The sequence below is a fragment of the Astatotilapia calliptera genome, chromosome 14 (genome assembly GCF_900246225.1).
Source record: "Astatotilapia calliptera chromosome 14, fAstCal1.2, whole genome shotgun sequence".
Lineage (NCBI taxonomy): Eukaryota > Metazoa > Chordata > Actinopteri > Cichliformes > Cichlidae > Astatotilapia > Astatotilapia calliptera.
The window spans coordinates 10,109,520-10,126,779 of NC_039315.1; the positions used below are offsets into that span (position 1 = coordinate 10,109,520).

A 17,260-nucleotide genomic window follows, 5' to 3' on the forward strand; every position below is an offset into this window, starting at 1 on the left:
ATAAACAAACAAGAGAGATGATCAGCTGATCATTGATCAGTTTCATCATTGAAGTAGCAACAGGAGAGGGAGGGGGAGAGAAAGAGGGGAGAAGAGGCAGCTGTGCAACGTAAAGACCGAATAACTCCAGCGTTGTCTTTTTTTCATTCTAGCTAAAGTACAGGACTCTTTTTCCCTTCAATACAAATGTATTGTAATTGGTCCAGCTCAGAGTTGATCATGACCAATTGGCTAATCCACCACCTTTCATTGTTTATACCGTTACAAAAACAAACAAACATAAAAATGAAAAATCATCATCGGCCCACCGGGCAAATGTCCGGTATGCCCAATGGCCAGTCCAGCTATGCGGTCAGCTGGTGGGTAACAAGGCATCTCCGAAAACGTTAGAGCACTTACAGAAATATGTGATGTCTTGATAAATCGAGCAGGTATTTGAAGTTCTCGCATGAAAATATCTTAAAAGTTTATTTTGTGACCTAGAAAGAGTAATATTTCAAACTCTGCCACTCTGTGTTCCTCCGCCACTGCCTCGATTGAGTTTTGGACAAAATGGATTCTGGGATATTGCATTTCGTCATTTCGAGCTGATTGGAGACCAGAACAGCCAATCAGATTTTTTTGCATCCAAGTCTGTGATTGGCTGGTTTTATGGCACAAATATAACGGTGTAGAGAAAGAGTTGAGCACGCACGGGCAGAAATGTTGAGCGCGCCAGCAACACATTGTGAGCGAGCGCAAATGCAAAAACTGAGCGAGAGGGGCTGCTATTGTGTGTGTGTGTGTGTGTGTGGATAATAGCAAACACCGAAATAAATTTTTTGCACGCAGGAATGAATGTTGTTCCCTCAAATTCAGCTTTTCTTCGCTCAAAATAAATTTCTCCTCAAAATACAACACTTGGACCTACAAACTTTTTTTTACGTGCGCTCAGAATAGTGGCACAAAAATAACGCCGTAGTGCAGCATATTGTTTCGGCTGTGGCGTGCCTGTTGGAGTTGCTTGTGCCCTCTCAAGACAATAATTACAATTCCACTAGATGCACTTCAGTGTCCCAGAAGTGCTTTCCACTCACCAAAAAACACTGGAGCAAGTCTATTTTTGATGGAAGTTGAATTAAGCTGTAGAGAGGAGAAAGTCCGACAAACAACGCAACCGATTTGATTCTGTGGCTGAGTTGTGATTTATAATAGCAAATTAGTTTGGAGCTTCTTAGTCAGATCCATCCTGCCCTTTTGATGTCACAAACTAATAGGTGATCAGCCAGTTAATGGCAGCCCAGGCTCACCTGAAATTTGGTGAAGTCGCCGCTGAATCTGGGAATTACCTACAACCGTTACCTTTTACAGTTTAACCCTATGTGGCTCCATAGTGCAGTGGTTTACACATTTTCCTAACAAGAAGAAATATCCCCGGTTTGTTCCTGGGAGCTACCGGTGCTGTGGTGAACCCTGTGATTGGGGAACAGAAAGTATCTTTCTCTCTTATCAATTGCTACCATGCAAAAGCTTTGATGTCCTCCTAATTATACTTTTATAGTATAGAAATATTTAATTCAGTAATATAGAAATTCTAATGTAGTTATTTTACTGGTAAAACTTTTTATTTTATAAGCTTGGAACTGATTATATTTTTGCAGTCAGTAAAGGCTGCAACTAGCAGTTAAAATATTTTTTTATTGTCAACCAATCTGCAACCTGTTTTTGATTAATGGAGTCATTATTTGTTTGTCCAAAAGCTCAATAGGTCCTTTTTGGCCAGACAGTAGAAAGAAATAGGGCCAAAATATACAACATAGAATTATTTCAGATGCACATATATGCACACAGGTTGAGTAACTGTAAGGACCAGACCAGAGACAGTTCACCCTCATTGTGCATATTCATGTCATTATGGGGTGAATAACCCTGGCTGCCCGGGTATCCACTTAAGATCTTTAATCACCTGCACTTCGTTGTGAGAACAGGACACACCTCTGCTCATTAAAATGATGGATGGAGGCATGAGGGGATGCTCTCTCCTGTTCCAAATTTGTTCTTATTTAGAAAGGTGCTTATTAAAGAACACCTGGGGGAATGAGGGGGGAAGGGATCTCCGAGAGCTGAGGAGGTGGTTGAGGAGCGAATCACCTATTCTGAGGGTATAGCTGCAATTATATTGTTGCTAAGTAATACAGATATCTTTCACATTTTAATTTATGTGTAAATGTTAAATGCCAAACAAACTATGTTCTCTTATTTTTAAAGAAAAAAAGTACAATTTTATTTAAAAAAAAAAAATTTAAAAATGCAAAAAGAAAAAAAAATCAACATATTCATAAATGGTAAAAAAAAAAAAAAAATTAAAATTACTCCAATAGTAGATGCAAAATCCTGCTTCTCAGCTAGAGGCATACGTCTCTTGATGGTACAGCATGTTGAGGTGGGCAGCACTACTCATTAGCTTGTAAAAACAGGACTTAATTCCAGTTCTTTGAGGTTCATGAGGGAGTACAAAGGGGAGGAATCATCTCTATTTCTTCATCACTGCTGTTTGAATAAGCCAGTCAGACAGTGCTTGACATTAAAGACTCCCATAGGCCAGGTTATTGCCTCTTTGAGAACAAGCAGTAGGCAGGTTAGATGTAATAAACTGGAACAAATGTATTTCCGTCTCCAATTAGGATAAGTCGCTGTCTAGAGTCCCTCTGTGGTGCCAGTGTCATTTCCTGATTCTTTTTATGGATATTTTGTTTTGTTACATCAGCAGCCACCCATCACCGAGTGAGTGACGAAAAGGGATGAGTACTGTATTCACTCTCTTATGTAACCTCATTGAATTCTCCTTACACCTAATTGGCAGCAATCTAGGCCTGTCAAATTGAATATAATCCCTTCGCTGTTGGTTTTAGCTTCCCTCTATGGTTCCAAATGCCTTTACTGAATGACATGGCATGCTGATATTGTGAGTAATGGAGAACACTAATGGAATTGGCATTAGGTAATACATTTGAATAGCTACAGTACAGAACAGAAATGGCTATTTAGCGACTGAGCCAAGAATATTGATAGTTCCCTCCTTGATGGTGTTGTTGAAGTACATTGTATACTTTTGGTTGAGGTCAGCTCATATTAGTTCTCATTAAAAGTGTTTAATGTAGCTGATGCAATTACACTTGGGTCATTATGATCAATTACATTTATGGTAAATATATCATTAAAATAAATGTGTGCCTTTTATGAATCATTTATTACACCAGCAGAAATAGTTTTGTATACTTCGCACACATTATTGATTAGTCAGAAATGGGAAATTAATAGAAATCCTGTTTATGTTTTTGAAAAGTGCTAAAAACGAATTGAACATCTCATTGCTTATGTTGTGCAATACTCTAGAAAATGCTCTGGAAATCCTGACAACGTTTTGGGGGGTTGGCAGTGGGGGGTGTCAGCTATATGCAACTGAGAGATCAAAGTGGAAAGTGGATCACATTTTGCACATTATTTTAGTTTCTTATTTTGAAAAGTTAAAATGTGGTGTTGGCTGTATTTAGCAGCCTGGGAGTTATCCAGTATTTAGTAATGCAAAAATAATATAAATGATTAAAAGCTGCATATTGTCAACATGCTTTACTCTGTTTATAAGTCTGTGGTATTAGAGTTGCACAACATGTCCTCAAAATTCTGTTCCGATATTTGGAAAAATGTTGGCTCATGTTCCTGATGATGCAGTGAAAAAAAATTGTTTATCTGCATTTATAAGTTATTTTATCTTTTGGTTTTAAGTAAAACCGTAAAGAAACCCTTTAGTTTAACAGTCACTAAAGTAACTTAACCTTTCTAACTTGTCAGGAGCTGCACAATATTGTCACATTATAAGACTGAAAAGTATTTTCCATCTAGGATCTAGTCAAGAAGGGTTGCCTCATTGTTTTGTGCACTATAGGAACAATATTGCGATATGATGCAAAAACTTGCAAATGACTCCAAATGATTTGATGTAGCACAGACCTGTTACAGTATAAAAGGCTAAAACTGCCATTTAGATATTTGACCCAATAGTGACAAAATGCTTGCTGCAGACGTGCAGAGAGTATCACAGTTTTTCAGTTCTTACTGCCAGCAGCAGCTCCTTTTGTGCCGTGATGAAAGATGTGTGCGCAGGTGGGCAGATTATAAAAACTTGGTTCTGTGTTCCCTTAACGGTGATGTGTGTTGGTACACAATACTGTTTCTTAGTGTGTTTCTTACTTGCAGACAAGAAAATGGAGGCAGCTTCTTAGTAGTGATGTGCAGATCGATACTGAAATATAGATTCCTCCGATACCAGTCATTTATGTTCTAGAATCGATTCTCATAATAAAATGTAGATATTTTAGTAATTTAGGGTAGATTTGTAGTTTATCATTAACAGGAACACAGTGGAAAGAAACTATATCATTCAGATTGTCTACATTGGAAGGAACTATTTCCTCTTCCGCCTTTCATAATCATATGCGACTGTATAAATGTGTCGCTGCCCCGAGTGCGCACTCACAACAATGACTGATCGTAAATGGAGTCATGTGCGGACGTATTTTACTTCCACAAACAGCCGAGTCGTGGTTTGCGATACAGGTGGCAAGACAGTGAGGTGTTGTGGCAACACCACTAACCTCGTCAAATACCTCAGTAAATCATATCACAGAATATGACGAGCTTATGTTGAGGCGAACTGAAGAGGAGGAGAGGGATGGGTGCTGCTAGGGCGAGACAGACGTCTCTCACGGAGTCCTTTAGTACCGCAGGCAGGAAACGTGTTCAAATAGCACACAGCTTCAGTTTTTGAATTTCTATATGATAATTCTGCATTGTCAAGCGATAAGAACAAGTAGTCTAATGTCCTGTTATCATTATGAAGCTATACAATAGCAATACAATAAATAAAATAATTTTTTGTACTTGGTATCGGATCGGAAAGGAAATCAGTGGAATCGCACATCACTACTTCTTAGGAAAAGAAAACAGGGCAATACATAGGTTGTTGTTTTTTGTTTTTTGTTTTCCCCCCCCCCCCCCCATTCTTATGCTGAGGGGGCATAATTGCACATAATTGAGTCTATGGTGCGATCATCTGTGTCATTATGACATTGTCTTTTTTTTTTTTTTTCTCCCTGCCTTGTAACGGTTTCGATATGAGTTGTACAAACTTTAGCTTTGTTTGGGGGTTTTCCAAAAACACCAAACTAGGAGGCCTGGGAAAGCCTCAGGATCCCTGCAGGAGTTGGAAAGTGTTCCTGGGAATAAATTCTGGATAAGCGGTAGAAATCTGATGGCTGGAAAGATTCTTCAGTAGGAGTGGGGTTGTGCCAAAAACACCAAAGGAAAATGGATGTTGAGTCATAGAATAACAAATTGTTGGTCTTAACCTTTTTGTGGATTTGAGCTTTTAAAAAAAAAAGGATATAGGCTTATCCTTTCAGAAAATACTGACAAATGACCAAAGGAACATTTATAATTTGAACTTTTTTTTTATTCATCTTTTTTTAAAGTTCTTTTTACTTTTTTGCTTTACGAAACAAATGTTTGCAGATGTCCTATGAATAAACAACAGCACCCTTTCTCCTTAAAACAGGGCTCAATCAGCCCTTTAGTATCAAGAAAAGAGACTCTTCTTGTCCAATTACAACCTCTCCAGATTCCCAAAGTGACATTTTTCCTGTATTTGACATTCATTTAAGTGCATTCGGAGTCAGCATTACCATTTCAATTAATGTGCAATAGCTGAGTTTATGGTCAATGTGAAAAGGTATTTACATTGCAGCTATGACTCACATTAACTGTTGTTGTCATCACTTGTGTCAGAACTGGAGAGGAAGACAATCACAACATAAGGAGTCTCCTTTCAAGCACAGCCTTTGTAAACGGCAATCTTTACCTACAACATCATCATCATCATCATCATCATCATCATCATCATCATCAGGATTAACTAGACTCTTTTGTCATACCTGTTTTCCTCCAGTAAGACAAAAAGGTTAATAGATAGAATGGTTTAAAATAAAGTTTAGTGATTGTGCTTTTAAAACCAAAGTAAAACAAACAACAAACATTGATGACAACACAAAACATAACAGTGCATTATAAAAAAAAAAGAAGGAAAAATCCCAAAGTGGCACTTTCTTGGGGAAGCTAAATAATATAGCAATTTACAACATGGATGGAATTGATAAAATAATTATATTTACTGGCATAATAAAATTAGAATTTGCAAAAAATAAAACAAGGAAGACAATTTTGAGGTACCACAATGGGTAAAACAAGAAGACATCATGTATACATGTATATTTACAGACAGTCCACCTCTCTCTGCTTGCAGCTAATTTATTACAGTAACATCTCACTGTATGGGCTTTCCAAAGTTCTTTTCAAGGCAAGCTGAGTCATGTCAATATCTGGAGTAAGAGTTCACTCCATATTGCATTGGAATTATACATAAATATACTACTGTGTATTTTGTTTTGAATGCACCATTTTATTCTTCACTCTTTCGTTTTTTTCAATGGACATATAAAATGATAAGTTAGAAAAAAAACAACATTGGTCTGTTTTCCAGATGTAAAGAAACACTACTGATGTACAGTATGAGGGCAGCCAACATGATGGTGAAATACTAAGATATTTAAAACTGTAAGAGAAACAATGGTGCTCCATTCTTGGACAAAAAATCAGAACAGTCTGTCCTTTTCCTCCTCCTTCAGCTTTCTACCATCTGGGAAAAACAAAAACATTTTGGTTAGCACAAAGGTCAGCCAATATTGACTCACTGTAGATCTGTATCTGTGTATCCCATTGTTGGAGGACAATTTAAACAAAAGTATTTTATATACGAAATTATTGGCTGCAAAGGATTTTGATTCTTTGCAATCAATACCTTATTAAAGTCATAGACATCACCAAAAGCCGTTTTGTTCAGCCAGGCCATCACTGGCCATGTAACATTTTCTGTAAATTCTGTGAATCTCGGGCAGCTCGACTTGGGGGAAGTGTTTCCAGCTGCACGTCCTTTACCTGGAGTCGAGTGTTTTAACTGATGCATGAAACGATACATTTTTAGACATAAGTTGTAACGGCCGCTGTTTTCTTTGTGAGTATTTATTACACTGCGTGCTGCGGGGAAAAGCCTGTTCTAACGTTTGACTCCAAGGTTTATTTTTTTAGCACCTGGTGGCTCTTTTTTACTTCTCATCCGTTAATAATCTGCTCTTTCACGTGATTCAGTTTATTTTGAAAAGTCTCAACAGGATCTTGAGCTTTATTGTGAAAGGTTTATGTGGAACTTAAACAAGCGGACACACGATGCTGTTACTGTCGTTGTTGCTAATGACAACGCATAAAAACAGGCGCTTGTCCGTCCATAATGTGGTTATATTAAATATAAGAGAGAGAGATTTGGACTGTGAAGTGGTGTCTGTTGGCTGAACCTGAGCTGAGAGTATATCCCTGTACAGAATGAATCCATCTACTTCTATCAGCAGTCGCATCATAAATAAACGCTAGCGACCCAGTTTCATTGGCGGCTGTACGTACCCATTTTTGCTGTGTTTTTGATCAGGAACTGTTGCAATCCTACTAATTACTTTCCTTTTCACGCCATTCTGGTACAAGATAATTTTGGTTTTATTTTTGTTTTCTTTTTTTCTTTTTGTCCAGAAGAACTGTGCTCTTTTATGTGATATGTCTACCTCCTTAAGACTAGCTAACTATTGCATAGGGTTTTTCCTAACCAAGGAAAGAATTTTGTGGTCATTCACTTCAGGTGTTTTCATTGGTCTTTCAGGCCTTTTGGTATTGCTGAGCTGCCTAGTGCATTCCTTGTTTTTAACAAATATGGATTTGGGCCATTACTATAATTTTTGCTTTCTCTCTGATAGGTTTATTTTGGCTTTTAGCCAGTAGTGTCTTTCCCTCTTTTGCATGATGATCTTTTTTTCCTCATGTTAAGACTTCCAGTTATTGAGACTTAACCTGCCTACTACACTATTTGTCAGTCAGTTGTCCAATTCCTTTTCAGCCTCTGAAAATTGCCAAACAACTAATGCAATATGTTTGGTAAAAATACCTTGATTTAAAATATAGAGCCGTTGAAATAAAGTTGGCTCTATGCAGTCTGATGGTGTAGAGAGCCAAAAATGACAAAGATTGTGTCATTGTCCAAAAACTGTATTCAATCTCTTGCCAAAATTAACAGATGCAAACATGGGACATTGTCTTTGACATTACTCAAGTAGAATGCAGATGCCCATCAAGTATATTTCAGAGAAGTAGAGTCTAAGACTACCCTTTACCTCTATCTCTTCATCTCCTGGTTGGAAGGCTCTGGAGGTGTTGAGGCCCATATCTGCAGGGTTCCTTCGCCCTCCTTCTCCTCTCCGCCGGCCCCCTGAGCCCCGGGAGGACATGGAGCTAGAGGAGCTTGGGTCTCGGGGGCTGTTGACTGTAGGGAACTGTGGTCGGCTATACGGCATAATGTCTTCTGAACCTATAAACAGGGAACAATAGTTAAGAATCAAGGTGCTACCCATCGGACTGAAGAATTCCTTTATGCTGTAACTATTGTAGTACCTGCATGCTGGCGTGCTTTGTTGGTAGTGCTACTCTCATGTTTATTCCCTTTCCCTCCGTGAGCAGTCTTTTGTCTATCCTGAGCATCTTTGCGTTCAGATGAGCTGGTTCTGGGGTCCGAGTCCTCTCGGGCTCGATATCCCCCTGTTCCTCCTCTCTTGTCTCGACCTTCACCGGCTTTGGGGGAAATCACTCCCCGGCCCTCCAGAGCTACCTTGGAAGGGTGTGTAGGGGACTTGAGCACTGCTGGAGGGGGGATGGGTGGAGGTGGGAGATCTGAAAAATAAACACAGGAAGCAAAAGCACATTAAAAACAAAATAAAACCCCACAAGAGTTTAGAAAATTGCAACAGACTGGAGAACAAGATCTGTGTACTTATGAAACTTTAGTGTGTATCATCTGTCACTCACTTGTCTCACACCTGCAAGGTGATGCACAAACACAGCTGTGATGTGTGTACATACACCCAGAGCTGCAGACATAGCCATGCTGAACGGAAACTCCTCCAAACAGACAGTAAACAGAACAGATGACATTAGAGAGGCTGAATCTGCCAGAGAGTTATGAGATTTGAGCAAGAGAGGAGGGGAGTGTGACGGTCAGCAGCTGCCTCTCTGGCCTATTCGACTTCTTCTGTCGATGAATCAATGCTGCTTGTCCTTGAGCCATTATTCATATGAGACCAGCCAGTGAGCCGCCTGGCCTCTCACACATCACACGGCTATCTAAACAAAACGCAGAGCAAAAGCCTTGTCTGCTTGCGATCAATGGCATTTCATCTTCTAATCAGCTACCAACCTGGAGGATGGTTTTGTTGGCAGCCAGACCCATAATCCACATTGGATTAGAACGTTATTAAACATAGTGAGCGTCAGCTCTTACACTTAAGATCTCAGTGGCTACCTCACAGACTTTAAGACAAAACTGGATTAGAAGAATCAAAGATTTTTATTCTTTTTTTTTTTTTTTAAACGCAACAAGCTAATGGGGCTGGTAATGTCTTTGCTGTGTTGTTTTAGCAGTATAGTGAAGCTTCAATACACTTTCCTGATTATCCTCCACTCCCCTTGAATACAAAAGGGATGGTCAATATCATATAGCAGAGAGGCGTCTGCAGTTTTTTAATATCTGTCTTGCCTCCTGAGTTCTGCCTCAGTCAGAGTCCGATCAATGCCACAGTCTTTGAGCTATAGCTTGCTACAACGGAGGAGCTGAGCGCCTTTTAGATTTACGAGGAAATATCGGCGAGAACAGAGCTCAGATCTGAAACTGTCTCAGAGCTTGCCAAGGAGGATTAATCTGAGGGTCTGGTGGTTAATTAGGCAGGCAAGGCTGAAGCATATCGGAAGAGAAAGGAAAGGGTTAAGTTCGGTGAGGAAGCAGACAAAGGCATCAGAGTCAAACATAATATGAATCATGGAGAGAATATAACTTCACATCAACTGTGCAAACAAAAGAAATGACTAGGTCAAAAAAGGATAAGTAGTAGGGAAGTGAGGCTGCTGAGGTGCAGGGGTAGAGGTGTTGATTTTTTTTTCTGGTTAGCAGTCTTAACCTAAAGAAATTAGGACACCTCAGGGATATATAAACAAATGACAGATATGTGTTTGCCTCTGTAAATGTAATTTGTGCCTAGAAAACAGGGTTTGTGTTTCCTTTCTTTTAAATTTCATTAAATCTTTTTTACCTATCACCTCAGAAGCAGTATTCCAAACCACAGACAGGGTCTGTAGGGTGGGTGGTTGGGGGCAGGGGAGGCAATAAACTCTAAATGAAAAACAATCCATTCAGATCAAATGTAATCAGCAGGAGGACTGATAGGCAGACAGAACTGCAGAGCTGTCAGTACGCCCCCTCCTTGCTCAAACAAAGACGGAGCAGAGCAGGAAAGGAGAGGAGAGTGGAGTGGGATGGAGAGATCACGCCAATGGGAGGGGCAGCGGATGGGGAGGAAGCCAGGATATAAGGATGATGGGGGTTTTTTTTTTTGGGGGGGGGGGGGGGGGGGGGTTCTGCAGTGATATAGCTGGTCTGGCTCCCAGTGAGCTGGATATTAAATCTCCCTGTCAAGTGCTTCCAACACTCAAGGACACCTGACACTAAGAGGAGAGCCAGCTCTGGGACAGCACATACTGTACACACAGGAGTGACAATGTGCACATTCTCAAATACAGATAAATAATAATAATTTAAAAAAAAAGATCTTTCCACAAGATCAAAGCAGAAAGGAAGTGGGGAAAAACAGGTTGGTAGGCTTCTGAGTTTTAAATGATGGTGCTATAAAATGTTAATTGCTCTGTCCCTTAACAAGGTTAAAGCTTTTCCTTCTCTGTGCAGCTGTTCCAGTATTTAGCCTCTTTTTAGTTTATGTTCCACCCCTACTGAGCTAGGTGATGCTTCAGTATGAGCCACAGCACCTTGATCCATTTCATTAGTGGCTAGAGTAGAGAGACATCCTAGTGTCAGCATCTCCAAGCTGGGCAGAGCCCCCGTGAGACAACCCCCCTCAATTTCTTCCCACCATGGCCCTGGCCTCCAGCCCACCACTCGCCCGATCTGTTCAGCCCTGCCACAGATTAGGAGTGAAGCCACGTATGCATGCGCATAAACACATGAGAGAAGATGATTAAAATTCTGGCTTACAGCACACCCATACTCAGTCATTTACAGACACTCTGTCACAGATAACTGCACTTCTCCCTTCCATATCTTTACAGGAAATATAGGAGCAGCATTGATACAAACTGACCATCTGTGTACTTGTGGGATACAGCTAAACTGCTGCCACTTGTCTGTGTAAATAATGATAAGTGATAAAGAGACTGTGTGTGACCGGATGGAGATGATAAACATTTAATTTTCTTGATAATTGATCATTTTTAGATGCTGCATAACACACACACACACACACACACACCCACCCACCCACCCATAGGCTTTAAACAAAAAAAGACCTGAAAGAAATATTCGTTAAAACAAGACTTGTAATTCTGGATGACTATTACTTGAACCTGAAATGTTTTTACTTAATTGTCAGAAAGGATTTTTACTATTTTATCTTAGTAATCTACAATATCAAATGAGCCTGTTTTAAATATAACTAGATGTAATTAAAAGATGTGTACCTTCATTGAAAACTTCACGTCTCTGGTTCGCTGGATGACCTACTGGATGTTGTTTCTGCTTTTTAGGAGGCCTCCTGTGTACAGCGGCCATACTCATGTTACTGTCTGTAGACACCGGGCTGCCAGGACGGTGACTTGATGGGTTTATTTGGTATTTTCGTGCTGACAAAAGAAACAGAACAATAGTTTTTTCCCCTCTTTTTCTTGGACAGCAAGAGAATAAAATTATTGCAATAAAATTAAATTATTTCCTATAAAAGTGGTCTACTTTACCCGACGCTCCCCCAACTTCTTGGCCCTGTGAATTAGGGTACTTTGCCACCCTGAGGCCTGAATACTCTGCAGCTGCAGCAACCGCTTGAGCAAAGTCGGCGTCTGTGAAGAAGGATCCATCTGATGAGCTGACTGCACTGGATCTCCCCGAAGAGACATTATCCTCTTCGGAAGCTGACCCCCATCCGTTGATCATGGAGCCCGTCACTGAGCTCTCCAGGTCCCCCATGCTAGATGCAGGCGTCTGTTCTAGCCCTCGTAGCAGCAACCTCCGCGGATGCATCTGGGGATGGTGAGGGTTTGTGTGGGGGTGGGTGTGGTGGTAGTGCATCTTAGCCACCTCTGCATCTGTCTCATCGCCGTCCTCCTCTTCCTCCAGTATGTCCTCCTCCTCCATACCATCCGTGTCCAAGGCTAACGGGGTGTTGATATACCCATATGTGTGTGAAGGAGACATGGGCCTGGGAGGGGGTGGGGGGCTCACAGCATGGCGCCTATAAAAAATGAGAAGAAACTCATAAACTGTAGAGTTTTTTGCATCATTAAATCATAGTTACCCAGTTATGGAAAAAACAACCTAATCGTCCCATGTTTTAGCCAATTGACTACAAATGAGGTGCTTTACTGTTGATGATGCTGATGATCTTCTGATGTGACATTAGAAGTTAAGTTTTGATCACCCCAATGATGTGAATTTGCTAATTTATTTTAAAATGGCTTCTCTGTGGAAGATGAACTTCAAATTCATTATGGCATCCCCCCCCCTTCAGGCACAATAACAGGGATGAGTTTTCCAAAACAGTTCTATCTCACAGCTGGATTTCTGCACAATTATAATCATTGACAAAAATACATTTGACTAAATTTACGCTGATGTGCTACCTATTTGAAACACATTTAAAAAACAACAACAAAAAAACCCCTAAATGTTCTACTGCTTGAATCCCCGTACTATACTGAAATGAACTGCAACAAATGACTCCCTAGAAGGTAAGAAATCAGTCTAAAACCTAAGATATGCTTTTGAAAAATGGCCAACGGTGCACACAATATACAGACGATATACATGGAGTTTAATGGGCTCAATCAGGAAAACAGCCATGAATTTCAAATGCAAAGTAAATCATGTTTCTTTATGAGGCTTTAGAGAATAGATACATTTCTTGAGGATTTTTTTTTCTTTTCAGCAGCTGAGCGCTCTTATTCTGCTACTTTATTCTTGCAGACAGCTTGACATCATGCTGCTGTACCTGCGTTCATGGCTGTCTGGGGCATCCTGGAGCATCGGCTGCATCTCCTCCTGGGGTGAGGGGGTGAGAGTGGCTGTGGACTGGTGACTGTAAGACACGGCAGCAGGGGAAGAAGCTGCCCCACGGATGGGAGGAGTGGGCCCCCTCTCCATCTCTTCTTCCTCCTCCAGCTCATCAGGCTGCAGGTACATGTGAGAGGGGGGCATGGGGCACTGCATGTCTGGATCACAGCTGCCCGCAGAGAGAAACAAGCCTCATTACCTTCATATCGCTCAGCAAAAACATGAATGTTTTTTTTTTTAATTGAAGCCAGAAAACATCCTCTAAATATTCATGTCAGCCTTCTATCAGAGTCTGACATGAACCTAGCACTAATGGACAGAAAATGCTCGGGGCAATTGTTTGGAATGAATGTGGAGAAAAGGCAGCCGCAATGAACTAGTATTTAAATATACTGTCAGATCAGATGACCATTTAGACATGTCCCACCTTTCTTCCATCGGTAGAGAGTATTCCTCTGTGTTCCGAGTTGGGGGTGGGTTTGCAGGAGGAGGGGGCAGAAGGTCAGCCCAATTCATTGTGCTTTGTTTGGGTACTTTGGGGGTGCGCACTCCCTTCTTTTGACCCTGACTCCCTGTTCACAAAAGGGAAAACGATCATTCACAGGACCGCTACAGATACACATACTCTCTGTCTCTAAAAATCACATCAATTATTAATGCTGGAGAAATCACAAGGTAACAAAGATACTGACAGCAGAGACAATTGACATTAATAAGGCTGACTGACAAGAAAACGATAATTTTACATGTGAGAGTGAAAAGGCTAATGCAACTCTCCAATTTATGTAAGTATGCCCATACTGCTCAGAAATTAAATGAGGGGAAATACTATAAAACAGCTATTTCCCTGAAGGGGTATAACCCAGTATGAAGAGAAAAGGTAGAAGGAAAACAGCAGAAAAGGGTCCAATTAATAGAAAACTATTAAAATTGTGAACCAATGAGCTGTGATGTGCAGGCAGCACTAAAGGCTGCTCCTTAATGGCTTGAACTTCAAACGCAATATCAGAATGGATACATGGCATTAAGGTGGCAGTGTTGCATGCCGTCTGCAATGTGTTATCATTTGTCCTTGTCCAAAGACAGACATTGAGGCCATGATGAAATTAGGCTGCTCCATACTGGAATTAAAGTAAAGCCAATTAACGGAAGTAATGCAAAATAAGCAAGGACAAACACAGAAATAAAAAGTACAAAGCAGAATAACAAACACAAAATAATTTGAAGATGCATTTCCTTTTATCTAATTTGCTTTAAACATCCTTGGATGATGTTGCATAAAGAAAACAAAAAACAATGGAAACATGCTCTCATGCCTTTGTTTCAAAGTACTGTTGGCACTTGTGTTTTATTCACCATGTTTCCACACTGAAGGCTTTGCTTCAAGATGGGCTAACATGCAAATTAATCAAATTACAATTGAAAGCATATTTTATTAGTGGCTCAAAGTGATTTAAAGCCTTTGAGAAAACTGGGATTTTAAAATGGAGCTTGAGGGTATATGTGATTATAGAATTCATAGTAATAATTTAGCTGGAAAAATAATATTTTGCCTTTTTTTTTTTTTTTCTTCCTGCGAACATCGAATGAGAGTCTGTGTTGATTTGTATAACAGCCGACTGCCCGACCTGAAAAAACTCCTGTCCTTGATCCTCTAACCATCTTACCGGAGGTACTACTGCTGCCCCGGTCAGAGCTGTTGTAGGAGCCCCCAGTGTGGCTGTCATGAGTCTGGCTGTAGGGAATTGTGGCTGGCATAGGGCTGTCACCTCCTCTGTAGCGATCTGGTGGTGAGGATAGTGAAGGATATAGTTATTGCAGGGAGGCAGGCAAACAGGGACACCACAAAGACGACTACTTTGTACTAAACAAAGATCACCGCTTTACATTAGAAACGTTAAACAATATATGGAGTGAAATGAGATTACACCGAGAACTATGTATTTAGCTACACATGAGGCATGCAGGTCATGCTTTCATATTCATTCTCATGTGAGTATGTAAACACATGCAACAGCTGCACTGAAATCTTAAAACTATCACACCAGCTGTGGTTCCTTTCTGCAGGTACGACCAGGTGATGATAGCTTCATTCAAAGCATCTTTAAAGATCTTTGAGTTATCTTTATCTTTCCTTTAGAAATCTGACACCAAGGATAAACTCTCACACCTGCTTTCGTTATAAAACAAGACACCCCAGATACCAAAAGATGATAGCAATTCAAGCCTGGCCCTCATTTAGCAGTAAAGATTCTACTTGATTGCGTGGAGAGGTTGCATGAATGCCATACAGACAGGCAGAAAGACAGTGATGGTGCTTTTGTTGAATGAAAAGGACTGAGACAGAGCCAAGGGATACATGAGCATGAAACTCTTCTACACGTATCCAGAGTGGGGCGAAACAGCCAGGAGAAGAGAGAAGTGAGGGAAAAATCGAGTGGAAGAAGATCATGGCTTGGAGTTGGCCTCTCTAAAGATGGCTGCTGGCTATTCCACACACTCACCCTTGTTCAGCTTGTTTTGCTCCATGATGTTGTACTGCAGCTGGGAGCTTATTTCCTGTTTCTGCTGCTGGACTGAGGGGGGCTTCCAGCAGTGTTTCTCATTCACCTCTCCTCCACCCACGAGTCCACCTCCACTCCCTCCAGTCACTCTGTCTGAGTTCATGTTGTTTCCCATAATGGAGGACTGGATGAGCTGAGTGGTGGCATAAGGTGTCGGCTGGCCCCCTGGACCTACAAAGCGGCCATCTTTAAGGTTTGGGCTGTTGAAGGTCTTCATCTCATTGATCTTGTTGGACAGGTCTACATCTCCATAGACTCCTGACTCAGGCACCATAAGGTTGGTCTGCTTGTTTTCCATCTGGTTGTTATAATTGGCGATACAGTCGGCTGAAGAACATGAGGAGGGCATTTAGTCAGTCTTTTCTACTGCTGATCAGCTTAGCAGCAGTATGCCAGTTTGGCAAAAGATTTCAAACAATAAGGCATCATTTCATCTACTGTCGAGCTGAAAAAATTAAGAAAAGCAACACATTTTTCATCTCAAGCTTTTTGAATGATCCCCACCTTCCAGAGAGACATTTCTACTTATGCTTTAAGTCTCAGTTTTGTTTGCAAAAATGACGATCTGCTCTAGGTGACTGACACAGGTTATGTTACCCCCTTCTCAGTTTCACCCATGACTCAGTGTAGGTGTCATCTGTGTTCTTTTTCTTCTGATGGTTGGGAGCGTCTTTGCTCATTGAGAGGGACGGAGACATGTCTGTATCAAAGACCTGGAATGAGGCGTGCAGTAAAAGCACAGCTTCACTGACAGATCCAATTTTCCCTGGCTCATAAAATATTCAAATCCTCCAGCAGATCTGAGAGCCAGCCTTGCGGTAAATACCAAGGACGGCCATAGGTGCGCGCAGCTCGTGCCACGTAACTCATGTTTCAGCTGCATGGAAAAGCTCAAACACTTCAAAAGGTTGATGTGTGAAAGCGCCCCTATGGCTGAGATAAAGGGACCTTAACTCGTATTTCTTTGCTCTGTCACCTAGTCAGTGATCCTCTTAATGTTCAGAATTTAGGTTTGGCACACACACAAAGCATGCGTCTGGCAAGCTCCTTACAGTCATACAGCAGGGTGTCATGCGAGTGAGGGCTGCCTCTAGCCTGTTATTCCCTGTTAAACATCTCAGACCATGTTAAGGTAGAGTTAAACACTTCAACCTCAGAGGGGTGATTAGCACAAAGAAAAACTCAACTTGACTATAGTCTACAAAATGAATTATTAATCCTCACTGGAAAGGTTTGAAGTCAGGAGAAACTATTTAGTGGCTGGATGGATATTGGATTGAACAGCTGGACAGGAATTATGTGCTGCCCTTAAAGGCATAGTCCCAAAGTGCATAATTTAGAACATAAAGCATTTCATTGCAATCCAAGTTCCAGAGGATAGAGGTTTTTTGGTCATGGCTGT

At 40.9% G+C, this 17,260-nt stretch overlaps 1 protein-coding gene across 7 annotated transcripts in view; it reads right to left on the reverse strand.

Moving 5' to 3' along the window:
- Positions 1-6,072: 6,072 nt before the first annotated feature.
- The window catches only part of robo1 (roundabout, axon guidance receptor, homolog 1 (Drosophila)), a 222,821-nt gene continuing 211,633 nt past the window's right edge, over positions 6,073-17,260 (reverse strand). For 5 of the 7 annotated variants that reach the window (XM_026191735.1, XM_026191730.1, XM_026191731.1 and 2 more), the window contains 10 exons: positions 15,799-16,185; positions 14,962-15,078; positions 13,722-13,866; positions 13,233-13,463; positions 11,983-12,476; positions 11,710-11,871; positions 8,995-9,087; positions 8,584-8,859; positions 8,307-8,500; positions 6,073-6,730 (listed from right to left, as the gene is read on the reverse strand). In XM_026191735.1, coding sequence (XP_026047520.1) covers positions 6,716-6,730; positions 8,307-8,500; positions 8,584-8,859; positions 8,995-9,087; positions 11,710-11,871; positions 11,983-12,476; positions 13,233-13,463; positions 13,722-13,866; positions 14,962-15,078; positions 15,799-16,185 — 2,114 coding nt within the window. In that variant the 3' untranslated portion in view covers positions 6,073-6,715. The remainder of the gene's footprint in view (positions 6,731-8,306; positions 8,501-8,583; positions 8,860-8,994; positions 9,088-11,709; positions 11,872-11,982; positions 12,477-13,232; positions 13,464-13,721; positions 13,867-14,961; positions 15,079-15,798; positions 16,186-17,260) is intronic. The other 2 variants (XM_026191737.1, XM_026191733.1) reach the window with 1 other exon arrangement.